Source organism: Herpailurus yagouaroundi, unplaced genomic scaffold (genome assembly GCF_014898765.1).
Source record: "Herpailurus yagouaroundi ecotype Mexico unplaced genomic scaffold, PumYag 213, whole genome shotgun sequence".
Taxonomy (NCBI): Eukaryota; Metazoa; Chordata; class Mammalia; order Carnivora; family Felidae; genus Herpailurus; species Herpailurus yagouaroundi.
The window spans coordinates 10,130,910-10,158,269 of NW_024412444.1; the positions used below are offsets into that span (position 1 = coordinate 10,130,910).

At 50.1% G+C, this 27,360-nt stretch overlaps 1 protein-coding gene and 2 long non-coding RNA genes across 12 annotated transcripts in view; 1 reads left to right on the forward strand and 2 right to left on the reverse strand.

The window, feature by feature from the left end:
- Positions 1–137: 137 nt before the first annotated feature.
- LOC121016902 (uncharacterized) lies at positions 138–7,327 on the reverse strand. Its single transcript, XR_005784520.1, has 3 exons — positions 7,177–7,327; positions 4,250–4,398; positions 138–637 (listed from the first exon to the last, which is right to left on the reverse strand). It is a non-coding gene; the product is annotated as an uncharacterized LOC121016902 (long non-coding RNA).
- Positions 7,328–9,319: 1,992 nt separating this feature from the next.
- Positions 9,320–27,360, forward strand: part of FAM3D (FAM3 metabolism regulating signaling molecule D) — a 34,352-nt gene continuing 16,311 nt past the window's right edge. Inside the window, exons 1-4 of one of the 8 annotated variants that reach the window (XM_040454614.1) lie at positions 9,320–9,481; positions 11,730–11,828; positions 23,286–23,336; positions 25,085–25,192. In XM_040454614.1, coding sequence (XP_040310548.1) covers positions 23,324–23,336; positions 25,085–25,192 — 121 coding nt within the window. In that variant the 5' untranslated portion in view covers positions 9,320–9,481; positions 11,730–11,828; positions 23,286–23,323. Of the gene's footprint in view, positions 9,482–11,729; positions 11,829–15,831; positions 15,939–21,090; positions 21,190–21,368; positions 21,510–21,819; positions 21,892–22,345; positions 22,453–23,285; positions 23,337–24,519; positions 24,809–25,084; positions 25,193–27,360 lie in introns of those variants that run through there. The other 7 variants (XM_040454611.1, XM_040454615.1, XM_040454613.1 and 4 more) reach the window with 7 other exon arrangements.
- On the reverse strand, positions 18,697–22,231 carry LOC121016793 (uncharacterized). Of its 3 annotated transcripts, none has more exons than XR_005784465.1 (3): positions 22,106–22,231; positions 19,225–19,359; positions 18,697–19,134 (listed from the first exon to the last, which is right to left on the reverse strand). It is a non-coding gene; the product is annotated as an uncharacterized LOC121016793 (long non-coding RNA). The 3 variants fall into 3 exon arrangements; XR_005784464.1 differs by lacking the exon at positions 22,106–22,231 and adding an exon at positions 21,252–21,365; XR_005784466.1 differs by lacking the exon at positions 22,106–22,231 and adding an exon at positions 21,252–21,360 and having other exon boundaries at positions 19,225–19,342.

The window sequence follows — 27,360 nt, forward strand, 5'->3', positions numbered from 1 at the left end:
TGTGCTGACAGTACGGAAACTGTTTGGGATTCTCTCTTTCCCCCTCTCTCTCTGCCCATCCCCCCCACATGCATGCTCTCTCTCTCTCTCTTTCTCTCTCAAAAGAAATAAACTTAAAAAAAATAAATGTGTATTTGCTATACATCCTTTATATCATGCAATATAATAAACCTAGGTATGTGTAGATATGTCTACATTTTTTTCTGAAGAGCTGGTTGTGAACTTCTGTCAGCACATCAGCTGGTGGAGACAGACACAGATGACTATCAGTGAGTTCAAAGCAATCGTCAAAGTGTGAATGAAGATGTGAGGCAGGAGCAGGGAGTGATTTCTCTCTCTAACCAAAAGGGTGTGAGAGGTGATTTCTGACACTGGTCACTGTTCTCAACTAGGTTGGGAAGGGTGTAGTTCAAAGACTAAGGTAAGACACCAGCTCCCCATATCACCCTGTCCCCAGCCTAGGCATTGTCTGGCCCAACATTGCATCTCCTTGCAGCTCAATAAGGAAAAAGGCATTTAGAAGCTGTCAGTTCCCTTTGCTGCTCCCTGTCGGAGTCCCGATTCCAGAACTCTTCGTGGCCTGGGAGATAGGGCCACATCCCTGAGGCAGCAAGTCCTCAGCATCCATCAGGACCTCCTACAAAGAAGGTCAGTGTAGTTCAGGGTTCACAAAGAAAGATATCAGTTGACAGGGAGGAAGCATTCTGCTCTGAGCCAGGCTCCATGTGAATTTTTACCTGCATCATCTCATTTAATCCTCATGACAACCAGTGAGAACATCTGCCTTATCAACCTCATTTTATAGAGGAGGACACTAGGACTCAGAGAGAGGGAGTAACCTGTCCAACCATGCTCACCCTGCCAGGATTTGAACCCAAATAAATGGACCATGTGCACAGTATAGTGATGGGCGAGGCTGGATTTTTCCCCAGCATTATCTTAGTGAAGACAAAATGTGAACATGACAGGAAAACATGGAGAACATAAGGCCTCATCCATATCCATGATGATGATGATGATGATGACGATGAGGCATCTATAAGAACTGGGGAGAAAATTCTTCCATTTCATTTGGCTCTCAGATTTCTTTGCTATTAGATTGCCTCCTTCAGCTAACAAGAAACAAATTTTTCATTGTTTTCACAAATTTTTATGGAGTTCCTACTATATTCTAGGGGTGGGAATTACAGAAAAGAAGAAGAAAGCAGGAAACAAGTGGCAGAGCCCCTCTTTCGGCATCCAGACCATGTCAGGAAGTAGATATATTTTTGCTTTTCACTGCGGTCGAGGCCTGGTGTCTAGTCCAGAGAAGGTACCCATTGAATATTTGTGGGTGAACAGCTAAATGGATGAATGCCATAAGGGGTGATCATACCACCTTCCCTTCCCCATTCCAAAGGTGCTGGAGACAATCGGAATGAAGAAACTCCCAAATGTGCTCAGTGTCTGCTTTCCCCAGACCCACCAGCCCACATCCTGATGGATGCACCCACTCAGAGCCCAGTACCTGGGAGGGAAGCTCCAGGTCACCCTCCTCATGCCATGGCTCCCTGGACTTGTGCTTCCCCTGAGAGAAATAAGCCCACTGACGCAGTCAAAGGAGGGATCAACGTTCTTGCAAGAGCAGGTGTCTGGTGGACGGGCACACTCAGGGCAGTTATAGCAGACAATTTATCTCCTAGCCCAGAAGTCCCTCCCCTGGTTCCTCATTAGCTGAGTACTACACAGGTTAAAGCCTGACCCAGACAGTGTCTATTCCCATGTAAGGCAAAAAGTAGTCTGATTGGAACAAACGTACATTCCCTGAGGTGACACAGAGACTTTCAGTCCCTCTTCCCTTTTTTCTTTGGCACATGCTCATCGCAAAGCCCGAGAAAACAAGCCTGCTAAATGGGGAGGGGAAGAAGAACCAGGGAGTGAAGTGTCTAAGGGTTTGGGACTCCATTGTGGGGAGGGTTCATACATATTTCCAATAGGTTGTCAACCTATCATTAACTAGACAGCAAAGCTTTTATTTGGTATTTCTGAAAATGAATCATCTCCCTTACTTCTCACACCCACATCCTCCATGGTCCCTGAAGGAGCAGAGGCCAGAGCAGAAGGGCAGGTTTGAGCCAATATGGCTGCCTGGAAGCTGGGAGGGGTGAGCCCTCGCCTCTGGAATGAAAGGACAATAGCTGTGAACCCCAATAAAAAAAGTGATGAGGTGGCCATATAGGCCATCAGACTCCCTGCTCCACCCAAGCCCACCCCACAGCCTAAAAAATCAGGGCAGCCTCCAGTTTGCATTGCAAGGATTTATCTGCTTTTTAAACTTTCTCCCCCACCCAAGGAGGACCCCCCCTAAGGAGGATTCCATGGTCTTGAGGAGTGGTACACTCAACTGAAAGAAAAGGCCAGTGGAAGGGCAACACAGGGTACTGATAATAAAGTTTATTGTGCTGATTATAGAGTAATATCTATTAGGTATAGAAAATGTAGGAGGTGAGGGAAGAGTTGGGTCAAGAAGAAGATTAAAATTGCTGTAATCCCACTTCTGAGAGACAGCACTGTTGGTACTTGGCTGAATTTCTTGCAGCCTTTCAACTATATGTGTCTATTTCTTTATGGTGTTTAATTGAAATCCTTCGCAGAATACTGTTTAGAAATCTATGACTATGTGGAAAGAAAAGGAGACGCCAGATCCTGTTTCTGCAACATCACTAAGCGCCTCCTCACCCCTATTTTTTGGCAACCAGGAATGACGAGGGGAGCTCCAGAATTATGGTTGGTACTAAAGTTGAATTATGGTTAATACTGAAATTCTCGCCACCCTGACAAGTGGTTTGGAGTGAGATTCAACTTGATTTAGAAAAATAAAGAAATATGACAATTCTTATACCTGTGGTGTAGAGTAAAATTCATACCAGCTGAGTGGATGAGTGAGTGGATTGATGGATGACCATCTGGATAGCAGGCAAAAAAGAGGAGTAACAGAGAGAAACAGAAAGAAAAAGACAGAGAACAAAGAAGACACACATATATGCTTGTGTGTGCAGAGAATGTTCCAGAAGGGTCCTTAGAAATTGTGTACAGTAGATCCATCTTGAAGAGTAGGTAAAAGTGGGCCTTTAAATGGTGATTTTATCACCTCTGCACTGCTTCGAGTATTTTACCATGAGCGAGCCTTTTCTAACTCCTAAAACATTTGAAGTGTTTTTCCCACCTCAAATATTATGAATACAAATATTATTAATTCAAATGTTATGAATACATGGCAAAGAGGGATTGGGGCTACAGATGGTATTAAGGTTGCTAATCAGCTGACCCTACAATAGAGAAATTAGGGGAACCTGGGTGGCTCAGTTGGTTAAGCGTCAGACTTCAGCTCAGGTCATGATCTCGTGGTCCATGAGTTCAAGCCCCACATCAGGCTATGTGCTGACAGCTCAGAGCCTGGAGCCTGCTTCGGATCCTGTGTCTTTCTCTCTCTCTGTTCCTCCCCTGCTCGTACTCTGTCTCTCTCAGAAATAAAGATTTTTTTTTAAATTTTTAAATAGGGAAAGTATATCCTGGATTATCTTGGGGGGGGGGGGGGTTGGGCAGTGTAATCACCAGGGTCCTTAAAAGGGGGAGAAATAAGGGGTGCTGAGGTGGCTCAGTCACGTGAACAACTGACTTCAGATGGGGTCATGATCTCACAGTTCCATGCTTTGGAGGTCCACATTGGGCTGCCTGTCGTCAGGGTGGAGCCTGCTTCCGATCCTCTGTCCGCTTCTCTCTCTGCCCCTCCCCTGCTCTCTCTCAAAAATAAATTTCTTTATTTATTTTTAAGAGAAAGAGATACAGAATGGGAGTGGGGGAGGGGGAGAGAGAGAGAGGGAGACACAGAATCCCAAGCAGGCTCCAGGCTCTGAGCTGTCAGCACAGAGCCCACACGGGCTCAAACTCACAGACGATGATGACCCAAGCCAAAGTCGGACGCTTAACTGACTGACCCACCCAGGCACCCCATCTCTCATTCAAAAATAAATAAACATTTTTTTTAAGTGGGAGAGGGGAGGAGAAAGTCAGAGAAAGACATGTGAAAAGGAGGAAGGGGCCAAGAGCCAAGAAAGTAGCCTCTAGAAACTAGAAAAGGGAAAAAGGCAAATTTCCCCCAGCAGCCTCCAGAAAGGGATGCCTCTCTGTGACCCCCTGATGTAGAGCCATGTCAGACTTCTAACCTGATCCCGCTGTCCTCCCCACCCCCCAATGCAGAGCCACAGACCCGAGAAATGCAGTTTGGCCAGGCTGCCCAGGCCTAGGGCTCCAAGCCGACGAGCTTCTGTGCCAGCTGCCCACACCAGTCCTGGCACGGATGGTTCTTTGTTGCTGTTGCTGTTGCTGTTGCTGCTGTTCAAAGGAACTGCCGCAGCACTAAAAGAAATGAAGGAATGAATTATTAATGCTTGCAAACAGAATCTCTAACTCTATTAGTATTCTGTCCTTTGCTGAGCCTCTCATGCCAAGGCACTGATTTTATTACATAGCAGATCAAGGCACAAGGCACACGTGGCTACATTGGATTTGGTCAATTAACGAGGCTACAGAAAACTGTAAATTATTTGTAGTTTCCGGTGGCACCGCTTGGCATAGTAATGTTTGTGCCTTTCCCCCCTTGGCTTCGACACACACCTGGCTTGCCTTTGTTATATCAAGGCCCTGTGGTTGCTGTGAAAACATGCTGGTGATTTGATGCTGAAGGGAATACACAGAAATCCCAACCTAGGTCCTGGTCCAGTTTCTTCTCAAAGATCAGAACTAGAAAAATTGGTGCGGTGAGCATTTATTTCATTAGTAAACCAACTCTTTTGTCTTTGGGCACCCGGAAAGCTAAGTACAGCCTACACAAACACACACACCTGCCTACCCCTGTGCGCGCACACACACATGCTTATGGGTACCCAAGACACATGCACTCACATGATGGGAACCCACACTTGGACACACACACCGGGACGCAGCTCTGCCGTTTTATCTCAGACATGCCAGGGGTGAGTTCTGCTCCTCTGGGCTTTTCCTCTCTGAACGAAGCATTCTAATTCAGAAACTACCCCAGCTCTGGGGAAATAATCTTCAGATTAGTTTCTCTGTCTGCCAGGAACACAGGGCCATGTTCCATTTTTAAAAAGCGCCTTATTTGGGGAAATGCTGGGGGGGCCCTGCATTTCTGTTCCGGAGCCCCTGAAGCTCTTGGAGGTGCTGGTGGGTGGTGTGTGTGTCGCTACCCAATTTCCCACTCGCTGTGTTGTCAGGGGCAAATTACTTCACCTTTCTATGCCTCAGGCTCCTCAATCAGAAGCTGTAGCTAATGATAGGACTTCCCTCTGAGGGCTGTTCAGGATGAACTCGGATTATACATGGACCTTGCTTAATGGAGTGCCATGCAGATAGGAAATACCGCATAAATGCTGATTCTGTGGCTATTAGCCCTAGACCCACACTCGTCTAATCCTCCTACCTTTTAGGAACACTCACGCACGCATGCACACACCTTGAACACACAGTGCTGGAAGAGACAATGCTCAAAACCTGGCCTTCTATCTGGACAGCTCCTTTCCCCCATGGTTTTGAAAGCCCCTTCATATCCGTGTTCCCCTTTTTGCCTCATAAAACCTCGTGGGATAGGAAGGCTGGAATTAATTGTTCCCGTTTAAAAAATAAAGGAAATAGAGGTGTACAAAGGTCACAAGATATACCTGTAAAAATTCATCGCAGTGTATTTATAACACACACACACACACAGAAAAGATCAAACACCCAGCAGCCGAGGAGGGTAAATGAAGGTAGCCCTCTGCAACAGGCGATAGTCGTTAAGAAATCCGTGTACGGGTTTTCGGCAACGTGGGAAATACCTCAGCTGTAATGATCAGTGAAAAAAGAAGGGCACAAAACCGGATGGACAGGAAGAGTTCTGTCCAACAATCAGGGGCAGGAAAAAGGGCAAAATATTGACATCGTTCCCAAGAGAGGTTACGCTTGCCTGATATTTTTTCCTTTACACTATTCGGTGTTTTCCAAAATTTCCATGATGGGACCATATTATTTTTATAATTAGATAAAAGAAATAAGCTGTTGTGTTACAACTGCTTCCCTGAGGACGTGCTGGTGGCAGAGCCAGTCCCCTGAACCTGTCAGCAATGGGAGGAATGCTGACCGTTCCCTCCTGGTCACTGGGTCAGCCTTTCACACCAACACTCCCCAAGGAAATGAATCAACTGTCATACAACAATAATTGTGCTTTTAAGACCTCTTCCCATACCCTGAATCCAGACTTTGACACCGATCCCCAATCCTCCAGTGTCGACATGTGAGAGAGAGAGAGAAGGCATCCTGGCTCTTTCAGGAAAGTCCACCTCACAGATGATATTACACAAAGAAGTAATTATAATCACGGAGTTTACTGAGCATCCACTATGGGCCACGTTTTTCAAACAAATTCTCATAACTATCCTGTGACACAAGAACTATCCCACTTCATAGAAGAGGAAACCAAGGCTTGAAAATGGGAGGGCACCTGCCAAGGGGACCCAGCAGGTCAGGAGCAGAGTCAGGTAACACCCAGGCCTGTATGAGTCGGAGCCCATGTTCTCCACCCACACCGCGGACCGTGCGGGGGAGTCCCTGGTGCACACAGGAACCAGCCCCAGTGCTGAGACCCGGCTGGTTCCTCTCTGAGTGAACACTGGAGAGAATGTCCCCTGGGAGGCCTGCTCAGGCTGCTGCTTCAGGGAGGGTTTGCCACTGGAGGGAAAATGAAAGGATGATTTCCTGAAGGTTATTAACCCCTCCAAGACATGAAGCCCCTGAGGAGACTGCTCTGGGCCTTCTCTTCATCACAAGGCTTTTGCAAGGATGTCTGAGACCCAAAGCAGGGGAGAGGAGGCCCAGGGTCACACAGATGCTCTGAGTAGAGTAGGGGTCACAGCTTCTGGCCCATGGATCGGGGCTGTCTGTATTGACACCAATGCAGAAATGAGCTGGCACTCATTCATTCATTCATTCAGCAAACCTTTACTCAGCATGTACTGGGCACCAGGCATTATTCTAGTAAGCAGAACCACCAAGGCCCCAGCCCTAGTGGGATTCACTTTCCAGTAAAGCAAGACAGGTGACAAGTGAACAAATATTCAAGAAATATCATTTCAGGGGCACCTGAGTGCCTCAGTGGGTTCTGTGTCGTCTGACTTCGACTTCAGTCACAATCTCAGGCTCCATGAGTTCAAAGCCCCACGTCATGCTCTCTCCTGTCATGGATTCTGCTTTGGATCCTCTGTCCCACTCTCTCTCTGCCTCTCCTCCGCTCACGCTCTCTCTAAAGAAAAAGAAAAAGAAAAAAGAAATATCATTTCAGGCTGTTGTAAGTGCTACACAGAAACTCAAACAGGATTGCTCCTGATGTTAGCAGCCTTCGAAGATGCCTATGTCCTAAAACCCAGAGCCTTGCAAACATGTGCCCTTAGTTATATGGCAAAAGGCAATTAAAGTTGCAGATAGAATTAAGGTTACTAATCAGGAGACCCTGAGACAGGGAGAGGGTCCTGGAGTATCTGGCTGGGCCCAATGTCTTCATGGATCCTTAAGAGTGGAAGAGAAAAGCAGAAGAGAGAGAAGGAAGAAGCGCCATTGATGAGACACTGCTGGCTTTGAAGTTGGAGGAAGGGGTCCTGAGCCAAGGAAAGCAGGCCACCTCCAGGACCCGGAAAAGGCAGGGAAACAAAATCTCTATGGAGCCTCCAAAAAGGAACACAGTCCTACCTACACCTGGATTTTAACCCAGTGAGACCCTCAGCCTTGTGACCTAGCAGACTGAAAGATAATAAAGACACTGTGTTTGTGGTTGTTGGTTCCATAGCAGCCCTAGGATATAGGACAGCAACTCCCAGTTCTCTCCTCAGAGAGGCCTCTCCTGACCACCTGCTGGGAGGCATTCTCCTGCTCTTTTCTATTCGCTGTTACAGTTTCCCTCACTGAACTTACCACAATTTTAATTCAATGACTCACTTGTTTACTTTGGGAGGCAAGGCAGAGGGTCTCCACAGGGAAGGTCAGGCCTGAAGGATAAAAACACACCAGCCATGCACAGAGCTGTCCAGAACTACTCTCCTGAGAGGCGTAGACAGAAGGCAGGAGCAGACAGAAGGCCAGGCCTAAAACCAGTCGGGATGCAGGAAAGCACACCCCAACTTGCTCCCCCCGGGACCCGCTGGGCACCAGAACCGCCTCACGCAGCAGCCACCGCCACCCTTCCTTCGTGGCAGCTCCTGGACATGTGTCTTTATCCTCTGACCAGCGGTCTGACCTCATGTCCTTGGGTATTCATTTCAAGAGGGCAGCACATCCTCTCGGAAACAGGGTGGAAACCACCAACTAGAGCAACACCATCTGCCAGCAAACAGGAAGACCCCCAGGGGACTACGTGGAACATGGTGCCTGCTGGGAAAGAACTCACCCTAAGAGGAAACGTTCTTGGGAATGAGGATGATGACCAGTAGCGAAGCTTGGGGGTGCAGGATGGGGAGCGGGGGACACTGAGTCCCAGGGAAAGAGAGAGACGATTAACGCTGCACTCACTGTTGTGCTGAAATTCTACTACCTGTTGGCCCTTCTCTGTTCCCCTCCCTCCTTCTTTCTCTGGCTTCAACTTGTAACTTGTGCCCCAAACCAAATCCAGAATCTTTTCTGCAGACCATTCCCTGCGCCTGGTGGAGGAGGCCCCTCGTCCATCATCCAGGCTCAGCAGCCTTTACCTCCCCCACCCACGGTGTGTGCCTCCTCCCCACGCCTGCTTCCTCCAGCAGCACTCAGCCTGGCCTAGAACCTCAAAGCGGGTGACAGCACTCCACTGCTTCACTGAACTGTCCCCTCATCACCCTCAGGGCCTGGAAAGGGTGCCAGCGTGGGGTGGGTTTGTTTTGGGCCGTGGTGCCATGCTGTGTTTTGTGTTGCTTTCTCAAACAGTGACTGTGGTATTTCATTCCTGGTTGAGTTGCTCAAATCCCCACCCGAAGTTCCTCTGCCAAGGCCAGGAGAGATCTGTGGGGAAGAGACACCTACTTACACGCAGGCCTAAGCCAGGGCTCCAAGTGGCTCTTCAACCAGGCAAGACTTTGGACTCATTTCCTCCCAGTGAGCCCTTAGATTAATTTCCTCCTTCCGGGGAAGATTGTTTAACAGGGCAGGGAGGTTTCTTCACAGGCTTCTTCGCAGGAGGGCAGGGCCAGGGCAGGGCCAGGGGGAGCCCACCCAAGTGCCCATGAGCCACTTTGTCCCTACCTTTGGGCCTGCTGCATCTAGAGAGACCACCTGGGAGGCCCCAGCCCCTCCAAGAACCAGCAGGCTGGCCTCCCTCAGCTGCCGGCCCAGGGGGTTGGCTGGCTGGGGTCCAGGACCCAAAGCACCAGCTGGAACATTTCATCTTCTCTACTGACGCAGGGACGTGGGAGCCTTGAACCCTCAGGTATGTTCACCAGCCTGGAAAGGGCTATACTTCGGGTTCCACATTATTGACAGAAATGAAAATAGAAGTAGGGCAGACGGAAGATAAGGAACGTGCAGGCAGGACATGCAAGCCAGGGATCTGATCGTCTGCATCGCAGGCTTTTTTCCTCAACCACGGGAGCCCTTTGGCGTTCATTCATTCGTTCATCTCTTCATTCAAAAAACATTTGAGCATCAACCATGACTCACACCAGTATTCGAGGAATGAACAGAGAAGGCCCCAAATCTCATTTTTCTCTGAAAATAATGATCTGAAAACTTACAACAAAGTATGTGATCTTTTTTTTTTTTTTTTTGAGAGACCAGAGAGTGCACGAGTGGGGAGATGGGCAGAGGGAGACAGAGAAAGAGAGAGAGAGAGAGAGAGAGAGAGAATCTCAAGCAGGTTCTATGTTCAGCACAGAGCCCGACACAAGGCTCATTTTCGACCCTGAGATCCTGACCTGAGCCGAAATTAAGAGTCGAACACTTAAAACCGACTGAGCCACCTGGGTGCCCCAAAGGTGTTGTAGTCTTGATAAATTTTCTAGCTGTGTAATTTTGGGCTAGTCTCTTCCTTTCACTAAACCTCAGTTTTCTTATCTGTAAAATGGGAGTGAAAGTGTGGCTATCCCCTATTAATCCCTGTAGTTCTCTGTCTAGGCATCTAGGATAATAATCACAAAAACACATAAAAGAGCATCTATTATGTGCCAGGCTCTGTGTCCTATCTAGGGCTTATCTAATCTTCATATCACCTCTGTGAGGGAGGCACCATTATCACTCCCATTTTGCAGATGAGGAACGAAGGCACAGAAAGACTCAAAAACTCGCCTGAGCAATGTCACTGCAAAATGTATGCCCCCGGCACTAGGTACTACTGCCTCTCTGCTTCGGTGGATTCAAAGTCCGTGGCTGGAACAGAGCCGGTACGGGAGGCTAACTCAGTGAGCATTAACTGAGCACTTCCTACATGGCAGTTAAACAAGGACACGATGATTAACAAGACAGGATTTTTAAAAAACAGGTATGGCTCTAGTCATCCGGTAAAAAACAATTTGTACAGTCATTTCAAAATGCTCTGGACATGTACCATAAAGGAGGTAGGAGTCAGGACAGACTTCTCTGAGCATAAATTTGCTGAGGAATGCCAGCCAGAGCAGGGGAGGTGAGCATTTGGCAGGATCTAAGAGAAGGAGGAGAGGGAGGAGGGGCGAGGGGGGGCAGTCCTGCAGGGAGGGGGCAGGCGCTGGCAAAGGGAGGTGAGGATGGCGCGGTGCTCATGCCCAGGCTGAGCATAGTTGTGAGGAGGAGTTTGGCTTTACCCAGTGTTTGCCCTAGTCTGTCCTTCTGTCTGTCTGCCCTGGTGCGTCCGGCAGCTCGCCATTCAGGCTGGCCACTGCCCATCGGATGCCGTGCCAGGCCCGCCAGTATGAGACGGGCTGGTCTCCTGCGACGAGGCACAGATTCTGTCACACGGTCACCATTCACGCCCCTCTCTCTGAGCTCACCTCCTTGTCTACACACAGCCCCCCCCCAACAGCTCCAATAGGAATTTGGAAGCTTGCAAGGCCGAGGGTTATCCCCTCAGGCGGGGAATGCTGGAAGCCATGCTTTGCCAACATGTGTTTGGGTTGGGCAGCTCCTTCTCAGGTGAGACCAGCCTGTCTAATACTGGCTGGGCAGCAACCAGCCCGCAGGGGGGTGGCAGCCTCCAGCTAGCCTGGTGTCCCACAGCATGGGCCTCGTGGAAAGGGCAGACACTTGCTATGCTTGGTGCCAATCCCTTGCTTTGGGAAGCCCTGGGAAACAGAGGTGGGAATGTCAAGGTCTGCTCCCCAAGGGCATAGCACGGGGAGACAAAGATGTACATGTCGTGGAAAGAGCACCACTTTTGGAGTTTGAATCCCAGCTCTGCCTTTCTTCTGACTGTGTTACATTGGGCAAGTTGCCTCACCTGTCTGTGGTTGTAACTTTGGCTGAAAATGAGAAAATCCTTGTGTATCAGGTGGTACCCTTCTGGGTACAAGTGACAAAAAAAACCAAAAACAAACAAAAACAAAAACCCTCAAACCAGCCCAACAAATGAAGGATGTATATTGGCTCACATATGGAAAAGTCCAGAGATATACCGCCTTCAGGCAAGGCTGGATCTAGAAGCTCGGTTACATCCCCAGCACTCTGACTCTATCTCTGGGATCCTTTCCTCCATGTGGCTTTGTTCTCAGGCAAGGTGCTTCCACACAGTGGCAGATACCCATCAACATCTCCAGTTCTAAGTCATCTCAAGTCAGCAACCCCAGCAGAAAGGCAGATCCTCTTTCCTGGTAAGTGTGTCAAAAGCCCTGTGAGGGCTCTGATCTCCTCAGCCTGGGTTGCCTGCCCATCTCTGTGACCATGAAATGGAGTTAGGCTTGGGCCACATGGCCACACTTAGAGCCAGGAATGGGGCCAGCCCTAGCCAACTGCACAGCAGAGAGCAGAGGAAGGGAGTTTGATTCCCAAAGGAAAATCAGGGTGAGCACCAGACAAAGGGAAAATGGATGCTGGAAAGACGACCAAAGCAGCAGGCATCCACCACAGTCTAGCTCTAGCCACCCCTACTTCATTTCATCACAGTTAGTAAAGTCATGGATGGCAATATTGCATCAGTCGCTCCACTTGGGTGACCTTGGGCAAATCACTTAATCTCTCTAAGCCCCTCACTGGTAAAAATGAAGTCAATAAAAGAATCTGCTTCACAGGGCACCTGGGTGGCTCAGTGGGTTAAGCGTCCAACTTCGGCTCAGGTCATGATCTCACAGTTCGTGAGTTCAAGCCCCATGTCAAGCTCTGTGCTGACAGCTCAGAGCCTGGAGCCTGCTTTGGATTCTGTGTCTCCCTCTCTCTCTGCCCCTCCCCCACTCACACTCTGTCTCTCTCACTCTTTCTAAAAAATAAATAAACATTAAAAAAAAAAAAAAAAGAATTTGCCTCACAATATTGTTGGGAACATTAAGTGAAAGGACACCAGGCTCCAAACTGGCCAACTAACAGTATTAATACTTATTAGAATCATTATTATGACTATCATTAAGATTATTTCTCCTTTAGAGATGTCTGGATCCCACACATCTCTCGGGAAGATTTATCTCCCAAAGCCTTCCCAAAACCCCATTGACTTCATTGTGGAGGCCACCATCTTGATTAATCAAAGAGGCCAAGACCCAGTTGTCTCTCCTGGAAAGAATTAGAATTGCCCACTGGGTCTGAGGTGAATTTTGTCATGCTTGACTTGCTGAAGAGATTCAGACAGGCCACCAGCAAGCCTGCCATGGCTCAGGGGATGAACCCAGATGCTCCAGACAGTCCCATCCTAATACAATAGTTCTCTCCAATGACATACAGCCAGACTCTCAGCAAAGAGAAATTCTGGTGGCACAAACTGTCCTCTCCGGCTAACGTACCCAAAGATGCCCCACAGCCTGAGATTACCCCACCCCCTTGAGGAGGCGGGAAGGGCCCCACAACCTGAGATTACCCTACGCCCTTGAAGAAGGGGAAGGGCTGCATGTTTGGCCAGGTGACCTCCTCTTTTCTCCTGCTGCTCTATCAGGGCCTGGAGGAACCCATTCCCTATCCAGAGCACACTATTCTCTCGTTCTGGAGGGATTTCTGCCTCCGCGGGAGGAAGGATGGAGGCAAAGGTGCATCCCCAAGGCAGAGCGCAAGGGGGCCTACTTGCTCAATAACCATCACTGTCCATAGCAGGTACTGTGCTTGGGGTGTATTCTTGAATTTAATTTTTACTAAATTAGGGATTGTGGTGGCCACATATAGATAAGGAAACTAAAGCTGAGAGGACTATATCCACAGCCCATGACAGAGCGCAGTTGGGGTTCCAAAGCCTGCATTCAACTACCATATTATATAGACTCGATATCCCTGGGGCCAGATGAAGCCTCTGCAAACCTGAAGGTGCAAATATGGCTAGAGCTGCTATTTCCTGGGTACCTCCTGAGTGCCAGGCACTGAACAAAGCACCTTAGGTGATAATCCAGTCGGGTGAATTTGGAGGAAAGCCCAAGGACAGGTGGCTGGGCCCTAAGTAAGCAGGGGGCTGGTAGATCCACTCCTGAGAAGGACACAGGCTGCTGGGTAGGAGGAACAGAATTGTAGGAACTGTCTCTTATCCCACAGAAACCTTCCTTCACCACCACCAATGGTTGAGCCAAACTCAGGCAGGTTGAAGCTCAGGAGCTCCAGGTTCGTGTCCCCCTTGGGCTAAGAGGGTGCAACACCCAGATCAGGGTCGAACAGTCTAAGGCCCATGGCCAAATCCAGCAGCCACCTGTTTTTATAAATAAAGTTTTATTAGAACACAGCCACGTTCATTCATTTACATACTGCTCCTACCGCTGCTTTCCCACTACAATGGCAGAGTTCAGTAGCTGTGACTGGGAACATATGGCCCAGAAAGCCCAAAATATTTCCTCTGGTCCTTTGCAGAAAACTGCAGAACCCTGGTCTAGAGGAGTCAAAGTGATGCAAAAGGGCTCCTGAGCTCATCACTGGGATCCTTTTCTCCCTCTGTCTCTTACCAGCTGTGACCTGAGGCTCTGTGCCTCGGTTTCCCCAAATTCCTCATTAAGCTGCTGACGATTAAATTAGTTAAAATACGCAAACCTCAGAGCAGCTGCCGGCACATGTGTTTTTGCCTTATTCTGGGAAACATCCCAGGAACTTGGGGAGTAAGAGGCCTCCTCACACCTTCTCGCATCTCCTGCTGTGCAGCCTTGCATGGCCCAGTAATTCTAGCACCAGCCGGAGCTGGAGAAGACCATCAAAAATCAATAAATAAAATTAAAACAGGCCATAATGGAAACAATGGGTTTATTTCCTTCTGAAATAAATGTCACTGGAACAAATGGCTCAAGCCACCATCCTTATTGTTTACAGATTTATTTGTGGTTTCTGTCTGTCTGTATTGGTGACATGATCAATAATTGCCTATAAATACCGGAGGCTTACAAGAAGGACAATTTAGAGGATGAAAGGCAGCCTCTGGTTCCTTTGATTACCTTTCCCAGGCCTGGACCTCGTGGTCAGGATTCAGGACAGCCTTCAGGGATGACTGGAAACTCAGGCCAAGTGGCAACCAGGTCTGGGCAGGGCCACACATGTCCCCTGGTTCCAGGTGGGACTTTTAGAAGCACCTGACTCATGGGGGGGGGGGGGGTGCACACACACGAATGACCACATGCTAGTGAATGTGTGTCTGTCAATATGTCTGTCACTTTCAGTATCTTCATGTCTCTGCTTCTTTTCCACTCATCATGTCCTTCGACTTCAGTCTTCTTGTCTACATGCTGAGTGTCTCCCTCAGGCACTGTGGCCCCTGTCCCCCTGCAGCGTCCACCACCCACACCCAAGCATGCGGAATTTGTCCCTTGTGAGGAATCCTGCCCCCATGGGCGAACAGAAAGAAGCCCATGGAAGCGTAATTAGCGCCCCCTGCCTTTGGAGACAAACTCCACGGAATTTCCAAGGATGACGAGGAAAATAGCCTGAGTTTGCATTTAGCCAGAAGAGGCTACTCAGATTCCAAAGTCTGAGCCCATCCTCTGGACAGAGTTCACTTTGGAGAGCACTGTTGAGTGTGGGGTAAAGGACGAAGACAGCTGGGTGGAGGGAGCAAGCTCTGGTGTGTTTGGGATGGTTTCTCCCCTAGTTTCTTTCCCAAACAGAAAGCCACCACTTCCTTCTAATGACACTTACTGCACAACTGCTATGCCTTGGTGGTAGCACCGGGGACCTGATGAGGAAGGCCCTCAAGAGTCACAGCCTAGAGAGGAAGATGGCCTCCAAATCAGGCCGACCATGAAGCATGACAAGGTGCCTTACGGCGGATTCTCCACTGAAAGGCCAGGAGCCAGGGGTCAGGGAAGGCTTCTTGGAGGAGGTGCTACCTTCTCCACACTGAGCTGAGGATTTATCACTGGCCCCGTTTAATTCTTCCCATGGCCCCCTCATGACCCTGAGAACAAAGCCCAAGGTCATTACATTAGCCTCATCCTTAAGGCTCTAATGAATAGTCCCCTTCCCTCTTCACTTTGGTCTCTACCATCAGAGTATCAGGTTCCACCTCTCCTCTGAGCCTCTGCACATGCTGCTCCCACATACTTGTCCCTCCCAGCTGTGCTGTGCATTTCCAGAAGGCGAGAACTTGATTGGTTCTCTGCTCTGTCCCAGGCCCCCCAGCATTGTGATGGCACAGCAGAGAGCCTCAGGAAATGTAGGATGAATGACTGAGTTGGCTTTTAAAAACAAAAAGATATCACAGAGATCCCCAAATAACTCCTGACCAAGCAGACTCAGAAGCCTCAGACCTGCTCAGCTCACGACCGTGTGCTGTCTCAGGCTTGTCCGAGAGAAGAAAGAGGCTTCTGTCACATCCAGTATGTCTCCTCTGGCTCCAGAAGGCCCATGCTATGGAGAGGACCCAGCTCCAAGTCAGGTTGGCCCTTTTCCCCCCTGAGAAGTCCCCACTCCAAGGATGACAAATCTCATGTGCCAGCCCCAGGAGACTGGTGGGAGTCAGTCTGAGCCCCCTCTGTTCCTAGCCAGAAAAATGCTGTGCTTGCTTCATTAGGTCAGTCATGGACGGAGGTCACAGAGTGGCTGCACAAAGGCTCGTGTGTGCCCTCCCTGCGCCAAAGATTCAGTTACTCACATGAAGGAAAATGTGAGCCTTCAGTGGCCTGAGGTTAGGACCCTCTCCTGGTGTAGAATTATCCTTTGGGTTCCAGTTAAAATACCTCCTTTTCCTGAGTCAAGCCTTAGTCCCAGGCACACAGAACCCCCGTTGGACCCAGTTCCCTTCCTTGTTGGGATTTGGTGAGTGTGAGCCTGCCTGAGACCTGCCAGCCGCCGGTGTTGTCACCATCTGCTTCCTGCAGCTGGTGGTGTGGATCTCCCCTCTGCTACCACAGCTGGGAGACCGCGGGCACGTCACCCACCCCCTTCAGGCCTCAGCTTCCTCCGCTGAGAAGAAGAGACAGTAGTTTCCAACTCACAGGGTTGCCATGGAGATTTGGCGAGACAGATACATAAAATTCTTAGCCTAATTCCAGCTGCACAGTAAGCACTCAATAAATGGTAGCTAGTTGTGTTATTTTGTTGATAGTTTATTATTTTTATTATTAGCTCAAGCAAGTTTGGCTCTCAAGAGCTCACTGAGAAAAATCTGGCCCCTCTCTCCTGACAGAGGGGCTCCCCCGGGGCTGGGGTTAAGGCAAGAAGAAAAGTCAGAAAAACATGCTTCCAGGAAGAGGTGCAGGTGGCCGGATGAGGGCTCGCCCTCCTTGGGGTAGGATGACACAGGTTGTCACTCCCAGGCAGAGGTGATGGGAAAGTGAGGGGGCTTCCCAGGTGAGAAGGCCCAGGTGGGCCTGAAAGAGGAGGAAGAGAGACCCCATCACAGGTGGGGCTAGGTCTTTGGGAGAGCCGTGGTCAGAAGCGGGGAGAAGGGTGGTGCTGTGGGGAGCCAGGAGGCCCCACACAGGTAAGCTCAAGGGGAGGGAAGGACAGGTCCATCTTACACCATTTTGAGTTGGTTTCCTCAGAGGTAGACCCTAAGAAAAAGATTCAAGGAAAGTAGTTTATTTGGGGAGAGCTCCCAGGTGGCACTGGCAGGGGATGGGACAGATGGTGAGACAGGGAAGGGAAGGACCCCATAAAGGGTGCTGTGTCCAGCAGGTTACTGTGGGCCACTGAGGCCCGTTCTTTAGTGGAACTATGAGCGACAGCCAGGGAGCCACCTCGGATATGGCCCCTGTTGAGACAGCCTGGGCTGCCATAAGTGTATTGGGCCTCCCAGTCCTGGAGCCTGGAAGTCTGACCCCGAGGTGTCGCAGGGCCACACTTCCCCTGGAGGTGCTTGGGAAGAAGCTGTCCAAGCCTGTCTCCCAGCTCCTGGTAGTTCCACAGCATATGGCAGTGTGACTCCAGTCTTCACACGGCACTCTCTCTGTGTGGATCTCTGCACCCAAATTTCTCCTTTTGAGAAAAATTCCAGTCATGAGCATCTGGGTGGCTCAGTTGGTAAAGCATCTGATTCAATTTAGGCTCAGGTCATGATCTCACTGTTCATGAGTCTGAGCCCCATGTGGGGCTTCTCGCTTTCAGTTTGGGACTCTCTCTCTCTCTCAAGATAAAATATATAAACATTAAAAAAAAGAAAAATTCCAGTCCTATCGGATTAGGGGCCCACCCTATTGACCTCACCGTAACTAATTAGATCTACAATGACCCCATTTCCAAATAAGGTCACATTCTGAGGTCCTGAGGGGTAGAACCTCAACATATACATCTGCGGGGGACACAATCAGCCCATAGTACTCACCTAGGGGCACCTAGGTGGCTCAGTTGGTTAAGCCTCCAACTCTTGGTTTTGGCTCAGGTCATGGTCTCACAGTTCATGGTTCAAGCCCCGAATCGGGCTTTGTGTTGGCCGCACAGAGCCTGCTTGGGATTGGTTCTCTGACTCCCTCTCTCTCTCTGCCCCTCCCCTGCTTTCTCTCTCTCTGTCTCAAAAATAAATAAGTAAACTTAAAAAAAGATTTATAAAAAAAAAAAAAATACCTAAGATGAGAAAGCCAGGGTAGGGTCCTCAGACTCTCAACCATACTAGCTGAGAGCTGCTCCTAGGGAAATTAACTCCCTGACTCTCCCAGCCTGACCCAGGGGAGCCAAGAGAAACCCCTCAGGTGGGGAATCACACTAACGGTATTTCCTAGAATGGCGAGTGTCCGCTATTTTCTTCTTCAGTAAATCTCTAAGACAGCGGCGGAAATTGCTTCTGCTTAAAGCAGTACATTGAAAAGATTCTTTTTTAAAAGTTTATTTAGGGGTGCCTGGGTGGCGCAGTCGGTTAAGCGTCCGACTTCAGCCAGGTCACGATCTCGCGGTCCGGGAGTTCGAGCCCCGCGTTGGGCTCTGGGCTGATGGCTCAGAGCCTGGAGCCTGTTTATGATTCTGTGTCTCCCTCTCTCTCTGCTCCTCCCCCGTTCATGCTCTGTCTCTGTCCCAAAAATAATAAACGTTTAAAAAAAAATTTTTTTTTTAAAGTTTATTTAGAGAGAGAGTGTGTACCCATGGGTGAGTGGGAGAGGGGCAGAAGGGAGAGGGAGAGGGTGAATCTCAAAGCGGGCTGTCAGCTCAGAGCCCGATGTGGGGCTCAATCTCATGAACCCATGAGATCATGGCCTGAGCCAAAGTGAAGAGTCAGACGCTTAACCGACTGAGCAGCCCAGGTGCCCCGCACGTAGAAAAGACCCCGAAGCCGAGATCAGTATGGGTTGTTGATGTCTTCCACTGTCACAGGAGGATGAGAGGCCGCACACACACCATGTGTTCGCCGTTTCTTCTCCCAGGTGTATCTAAACGGGTTTTTCCCTGCTCCGGAATTTGGGCAGCAATTTGAGGTATGGTTCCGGGCAGAGAGGAGGAAACCTGATTGCCAGCAGGTGCCGGAAAAGCTGAAGGGCTAAAGCAAATAAAAGTGCAGCCATAAAGCAACAGTTGGTGCTAACTGCAATCTGATTTCTCCGAGCTCCGTATCTGGCCTCAAGTTCATGCCTCCTTGGAAATGACCTGAAGATCAGAGAGCGAAGTTGAACCCGTGGCTAACGCCCAAGCCGGGGAAAATGCAGAGCATTGTTTGCAGAGCTCTTTCCATTTTACCTGTGGCTCAGGGCTGATTCAGGAGTGACTGTTGGCTGAGCCTGGGTCCTTGGGATGAGCTAGGAAACAGCTTCCAGGTTCTGTCTTTCCAACGACAAAGGGCCGCTTGGGTAAGGACCTGAGGACAAGGAAAAGCTGCCCAAGTGGGTGAGTCAGGGGAGAGCAGTCCACATAGAGAGAACAGCATGTGTGAGGCTGGAGGGGGAGAGAGAGCCTCATTCAGGGCAGCTCTGAGTGTCTAGAGCAGAAAGCAAAGTGGGGACAGCAGATGATGAGCTTGGTAAGGTCAATCTCGTGCCAGGGTTAAAATCATCCAAGGCCTCCACGTGAGACGCTTTGGCCTTCATCCTGAGAGATTTCGGGACCATAGACCAGGTTTAAGCAGGGGAAATACCCACTTGAAATAAGTGCTTTCCAATCAAGGTGCTTTCCTCAACCCTCCTAGACTGGCTAGAGAGTAACCCCTCCTCCGTTCATCTTGGCTCTGGGACAGAGCTCAAAGGTTAAGCTCCAAGGCACCTGAGTAAAGAGGGCTCCAGGAAACAGGGAGAAGCTGATTTCCCAGCTCCTAGAGGGCCATTAAGGAATGTCACAAACAAGCAGGCTGTGATGACATTTTGGTTTCGTAGGAAAAGTAAACATCCGAGTAGAATCCTGCCAAGGAGGGTGCTAGGAGGAAGCATCGGGGCAAGTGGGGCCAACAGGCCAGCAAAACCCTTGTAGGCAGACAGCCACTCTGCCTGACACCCCTTTCGGGACATGTAGATAGCATCACCCTCATTTCACAAAGGACGAATTGGGGCCCAGAGAGATGTGCCCCAAAGCACACAAGTATTGAGTGACTAACCCAGGTGTGTCCAATGGACCCAAAGTCCATCCTCTTTCCTGACAATGCAGACTTTTTCCTCCCTGATTCTCTCAAGTATGCCCCACTACTCAGCCCTGGCATTTACACCTTCTGGCGGGACTTGCCCACAGCAGGGGGTGATGTGTTACAATGGCCCCAGACTCACAGATGGCTAGCTTAGAGTAACCTGGTAAAAAAAATAGCTTCTTTCTCTCCAGTTTCCACACATCTGTCCCAGGAAAAACTCTAATTAGTCTTGCTTGGGTCACATGCCCCCTTCTGAACCAGTCACAAAGAAATCACAGTGCTCTCCCTGACCAGCCCCTTACGACAGGGTGAGATGCCATGACAAGTGTCCCCTCCTCCAGGACCACATGTAGGTATTTCACCTTGATGTGGAGGGTCCAGGAAGGCTTCCCAGAGGAAGTGACTCCTACACTGAGACCCGAGGATAAGTAGGAGTGTTCCAGGCAAAGAGGCAGAGGAACGGTGTACAGACAGGGACTAGGGGTGCAAAGGCCCAGGAACACTCCAGAGTGTATCTTGCTCGTAGCCATACACCCCTGCCTAATGCACAGCCTGCCTTGCCATGAGTGCTCAGAGAATGCTTCAGAAAGGAAATCCACAATTGGCTGTGTGGCCTTAGACAAGTCACTTGTCCTCTCTGAACTTTAACTGTCCTAACCTTTCAGGACTAGGCAAGAATGGAGTTCATTCAGTCCCAAAATATTCATGGAGCACCTCCTCCGTGCTCAGCATTGCCCTAGACCTACAGGAGATAAGGCCTGCCTTGGAAAAGAAAACCATGCTTGGGGCTTATGCAAAAGAACTGCAACCAGTCCAAAGGGGCTCAAGGGGAGGGACAGGACAAAGGGAGAGGCTCAAGGACCTCGAGGGTGAAAAAGGGGCTCTGCCCTCCTACTCCGCACCTCTCCTCCCCCATCCCCTACTTTCCACCCTCCCACCCCCCTGACCTTGTGACCACCCTGGAGCCACCATATGTGTGCCTAGGCCTCAAGCCAGCATGCAAGGGCAGGAAGCCCTCTCTCCCTGCACCTTTGCCCCACAGCTACGTAACCTGAATAACAGGTTGTGACAGACAAATCTCGCAAGAACAGGTAGGAAAGAGACTTTTGGGTCGGGGTGGCTACAGAGGGAATTTTTGCCCCACCCTGCGTACCCGTCCCAAGGGCCGGTCTTCCTCCCTCCCCGCCCCCAGTAGTCCAGTCCCGGAGCCCGCGACTCTGGAGCTGGAGTCTCCAGAGCACCCACGGGCTGCCAGGGTGAGCCGGCCAGGGACTCAGGAGACTGGAGAGCCCTGCAGGTGCAGAGTGGACACGTCCAGCTGGAAGAGCCGCCCCGCCCCTCCCCACCCCCACCCTGAAGCCAGAACCCTGCTTGGCATGGGCATGCCAGCGAGAAGCTAGCCCCCTGCCAGGTATGTGCCCCAGCCTCTGTCCTATCTTTCTTGTGTCTTTCTGAATGGCACTCTTTCTCCCTTCGAATCTGGGTAAGTGCATGCTGTGAGTATTTGCTCTTTACCTCTGCCCCTTTATCTGTTCTCGTCCTCTGTCCCTGTCTCATTCTTTCTCTCTTTATATCTCTGCCGGCTCCCTGTCCCCTTGTCCTTGCTCTCTCCAAGCTCTGTCTCTGACTCGCTGTCTGCGAATATCAGTATCTGTTCATCTGTGCCACCTCATCTATCTGACCCTGTCCTCATACTTCCTTCCATCCGGCTGGGCCCCCAGCTCTCCTGGAGCCTCCACATATGGGGATCCCACAGAATGTCCTGCCAGCCTCATCTCTGGCCTGGGCTCTCCGTAAGTCACTGTTCACTATAGGTCACATCCTATGAACATTCAAAAGCATAACATGCTTTTGTATCTGGAAAAAAAGGGGGGGGTGGTAATTTGAATTTCAGGAAGTTAAAGTCCCACAAAATCTCTGTGGGTGGTGTCAGGCACGGCTCACTTCTCTCACCTGGAAGGACCTGGAAGACAGGGCCAGAGTGGGGGGAGGGGAGCAGTTTTATACCTGCTTAACAAAAGGAAATGCAGATTTGCACTAGTGCTTGCTCTTGTTTAAATGTCAAGGACTGACCCAGCCCACTGCTTCCGTGGCAGACCTCAAGCCTCCTGTCTCTTATCTGGGTCCTTGACAGTTGGACTTTGCAGACCACGTCTGTTGAGATAGATTCTTATGATAAAGAAGATTCTGGGATGGGAGGGGCAGGAAGAGTGGTGGGAGTAGTCCTTGAGGTCAGGGCCCCTCCAGCTGGCTGCAGCGGGTCACAGACGTGGAACAGTTACCACCAGCCCTGCCCTCCCCTCCATTCTGTCTCTAGAGACTTACTGGGGGTCTTCAAAGCTGCCAAATCACCGGTAACTGCCCAGCACTTGGGGGGTGGCACAGGGGAAAGGAGGAGGGGCCAAGGACAACCCTACCCATGCCCAGGTCTCAAGAAGGGAGGAAACCCCAATTTCGACTCTCCTGAGACAAAAGCACTGGCAATGGGACCCTGTGGGGATTGGGCAGTGGAGACCTGCATCCAAATTCTGACTCCCATCCTTACAATCTGAATAATCCTGGGCTTAACCATAAGGAGTCTTGGTCTACCTACCCCTAAAATGGGGGAGTGTGAGAATTCAAGGAGGATTCAATTGCATATATAGCACCCTGTGCAAACTCAGCTGTCATGGGAGAGTCCTCATTACTCTTCATTTTGGTACTCTCACTCGAGCTCACTCGAGCTTCTGTCTTCCTGCTGGTTTGACTAGGGCTAGCTAGGTCAAGCTCAATGTCTCTCGGCTAGCTGGAGGGAAGGAAGGAAGGAAGGAAAGAAAGAAAGGAGGGAGTGAAGAAGAAAGGAGGGAGGGAGGAAGGAAGGGGAGGGAGGGAGGGAGGGAGGGAGGGAGGGAGGATGAATGGATGGATGAGTGAATAAGCCAGCCCTCCAAGAGACAGTGGCTGGCCCATTTCACCTTCCTCCACTGGCCAATGTCTGCACCAAAAAAGACATGCTGAATTGAATAAAGTTCTAGGGACAAAAGTGAAGGAGAGGTGGAGGCAGAGAGGGAACAGTTGGCAGATGGTGAGGAACCAAACCGAAAGGTCTGTGATCTCCTCAGTTCGAGGTACCTGTCCCTAATTGTCAGCCTTATTTGTTTGCAGACCCCAGGTGCCAGTTTCCAATTTGATTTCCTTCTCTCCACAGGCTAACACTGACCCCAAGCCACTCCTCACCTGGACAAGATGAGAGTGTCAGGTAGGGTCAGGCTCTGAGGATTCTTAGGCTCAAGGCTGAGGTCTGAAATCGATTTGGGAATCTTTTTTCGATCAGCAGCGCAGGCAGTCCTAGACTCCCGGGTTGTTTGGCCACATGTGCTCTCAAAGGGTCAGGCCAGAATTCCAGGAGGAAACCCATCCGGGGGGAGCCTGGAAGAGGAGAAAAGGAGACCTCCTGCCTCTAGGCCGAGGGACCAGAGAAGCTTGGCACGATGATCTCATCTGGCTGGGATCACAGGGAGCGACCCTGTTTTGGAAATATCTGATCCTGGTAGGAAATTAGGGACAAAATATTTGTCTCAAGGAGGGCTAGTCTAGAATCCTCACATCATGGGGCTGGGCACAAGGAGCAGCTTTTGCCTTCTCATCCACGCCCTCATGCTATACTCTGTCTGGACAAATAGGGAAACTGAGGCACCAAGAAATGGACACAATTCATCCATATTCCCAAACAGCTGTAGGGAAGAGCACAAATTTTAGAGTTAGCTTACTTCCCTGGGTTCAAACCCCACCGCTGTCACTTACCAGCCAAGTGACCACCTCTCTGAGCCTCAGTTTCCTCATCTGTAAAATGGGGATAGTCAATAGTATGTAACACAGAAGTTTATTGTGAGGATGAACTGAAATAATGTATGTAAAAGCTGTTCTCCTGGTGCCCTAACAATATAATACCCAGGGAGAATTCTGGGTGCCTACAGTCACACTGCACCCCAGAAGATGAGGGACTCCCACAGACCTGAGCCCTGCCCCCCAGGATCCAGGGAGTCTTCTCCCCTACCCCCAAGTAGCCAGAAACCAGCATGAGACCATGGAGTTGATCTCAGGGCCACACGGAGGTCAGGGGTGGAGCTAGAGAAACGTGGCCTGATGACAGCAGGGCCACTAGGGTCCTTGAGCTGGGAGGCATAGTGGAGCCTGCTTCTGACCCTCATGGGAGAGTAAGGGAAGAGACAGGACATGGAGCTCAGAGGGGTGGGGGGTGGGGGTGGGGGTCTGTCCTGTGTGTGGGGTTGCTCCCCACTGATGCGGAAGCAATCTGGCCACGAGGCCAGGGAAGCCGTGGCAGCAAGGCCATGTGTATTTCAGGGGGAGTGATGGAAAGTGTGGGAGGCCGGCCCCAAGCCACCCTGGAGGCTGCCTACCAGGGACAACTGTCACATCCCTCCCAACAAGCTGCAGGCTCAGAGGCAAGGGTGTTGAACCATGTTCACTCTGACTGAGGCACTCCTACCCAAAGATCCTGAGGTCCGCCCAACATCACACAGCAGCACCTGCCGCCCGGGGCCCTGGACGCAGCCTTCCACGTCCTGCCAGGAGGCTCGCCTCTTAGGGCTGTCTGCAGTAGAAGTTGCCTCCTGTTTTCACAACACACCTCTCCAGCCTCCAAAATGCAGATTCCAGGCCTCACCCTCAATGATTCTGTCTCTGGATGGCTAAGCGGAGCCCCGGAAGGTGCATTTCTACCTTTTCCTCCCAGTGGATTCACTTTGGGAAATATTGCCATGTAATCTTGTAGCGTGATCTCACCACTTGATCACTGCATGGATTCACACGTGGTCTCACCATGTGGTCCCCTGAACTGGTCCAAGGTGTGGGTCTTGATCTGGAGCTACAACACAGGGTCCCTCAGTGGGGTCCCGTGGCATGGTCTCACTGTGAGGATTTGGTAAGAATCTTGCTATCTGGCCTTGTGATGTGGCTTCATGGCAGCATTTCCTTGATCTGCAGGTGTGCTTCGCTTCCTGGCCCTCATCTTTGCCCTGGTCACCACATGGATCTTTATTCGCAGCTACATCAGTTTAAACGGGAAAACTATCCGTCTGCCCCGCTGGCTGAGTGAGTGGGGCCCACTCCTGGGGGGTAGGGCCTACGGACCAGGACGGGGCCAAGGATATATTCCTCCCTCTGTCCGTGGGTGGCCCAGGAGATGGGCCACCAGATACGGCATGGTGTGGGCTGCCTTTGGGATCCCAGCCTTTGTGGGGGTGGAGGCTGTCGGGAAGGCTGGAGCCCATGGGGAACACGGAAGTGTTCCGAGGCCCTGGCTGAAACACGCACCTACATCAAGGGGTCATTTTGGAAATGTGATTCCAAGAAGAAAGAGGAAAGAGAAGGAAGGACAGAGGGGGGAAGAAAAGAAGGAAGGAAGGAGGGAGGAAGAGAGGGAGGCCAAAAAGGAGAAAACTGAGCATTGTGGCTTCCAGCTGCAGCTGCTTTCCCTCTGCCCGGGACACTCTTTCTGCACATCTCTCTGCAGCCAGCTCCTTTCAGACTTCAGGTCTCTGCTCAGATGTGACCTCCTCATAGAGGCCTTTCTTGCACACCCCAGCTGCAGCCACACCCCCTTGTCCTACTTTTGCCTCTCATGTCAGCCTGTTTCCTTTAGAGCTTCACCAGTGTTTACTTGTCTACTTGGTCGTTGCCTATCACCAGCCCCTAGAGTGCCAGTTTCCTGAAGGCAAGGATTTTATCTTGTGTACATCCATTTCTCTAGCACCTGGTGCAGAGCAGATACTCAGTAAACATTTGATGAGTGAAAGAAAAATGAATGGATGGATGGATGGATGGATGGATAGGTGATGGATGGTGGGTAATGAATGAGTGACAGATGGGTGGATGGACGGATAGACGGGTGGATAACAGATGAGTGGATGATGGATGGGGGGATGATGGATGAGTAAGTAATACCAGTTACCTACATGAATAATCTCATATAATCTGCACAAATGCCCCATGAGGTGATCCAAGATTTGGTTGTGGAGTGGACTCATACATGACCTCATGGTGTGGTGTAAGTTTCCTCATCTCCTTCTTTTCTTAAGAAACTTGCCCAAATGCTCCCTGTAGATGTCAGGAGGAATGGGAACTGTGGTCTCACAGGTCCAAATTCTTTTAAAGGAAGGAGAGAAAAGGCAGCTATCTATGCCTCTGCATTTGTTCTCCTTGGATTCAGAGAACCACCTCCATTGACACAATCAAACATAATAACCTCTAGTGGTCCAGGCTAGCTCACAACTTCACAGCTGTGAGAAGCCAGTCATCCCACAGAGGAGTCTCCGAGATCCCTCACCTCACACACTTCTTGTCAAGCATGGCTCACACCCATGTCAAGATGATTTATATAGATTCATGGTGGCCAACATGTCCCTGGACACTACTTTCATACAGATCGACTCGGCTGTACCGACAGCCTGGGAAGGGATGGGCCCAGGTCAGTACAGGAGGCTCAGAGCAGGAGTGGAGATCAGGTGTGTCCTCTAGAAGAGACAGCCCAAGCCTGAGGTGAGAAAGAGAACAGTGTTTGAAACCCCAGGGGCACCTGGGTGGCTCAGTCAGTTAAGTATCCGACTCTTGATTTCAGCTCAGGTCACCATCGGTTGTGAGACTGAGCCCTTTGTCAGTCTCCATGCTGACAGCACAGAGCCTGCTTGGGATTCTCCCTTTCTCTTTCTCTCAAAATAAAGAAAATAAACTTGAAAAGAGAAAGGAAGGATACCCCGGAACTCAGCTACCTGAGGTAAATCAATACCTCCAACCAACAATCATGGAGCAACTATTCTGTGTTAGGTCCCAGGGACCTAACATGTGGCCCCCACTCATGGTCTGAGTTGGGGAGACAAACAGACTTAATTACAGAATATACAGTAGTGCATTAACATGATCCAGAGTCTCGAGAAATGCTTACGGTGACAGAAAATGTCACCAGTGGGAACAGTGGTCATCGAAAACCATTAATGTTCAGCCACTGAAAGACAACATTCATTGTCTTCAGGGGTTCCTAGCCTGGCTGCACACATCCCACCTTATTATTTAATGCATTAATATAGAAGCACATATATTACCACAGCACAAATTTATTTTTTAATGTTTTATTTCTGTATTGATATACAGTTGGTTTCCTTTCTAATCTATTTTATTTTATGCATTTAATAACATGCTCTGTTAGAGTAGGAAGTGCTGTGTGTGTGTGTGTGTGTGTGTGTAAAGGGGTAGCAGTGGCAAGT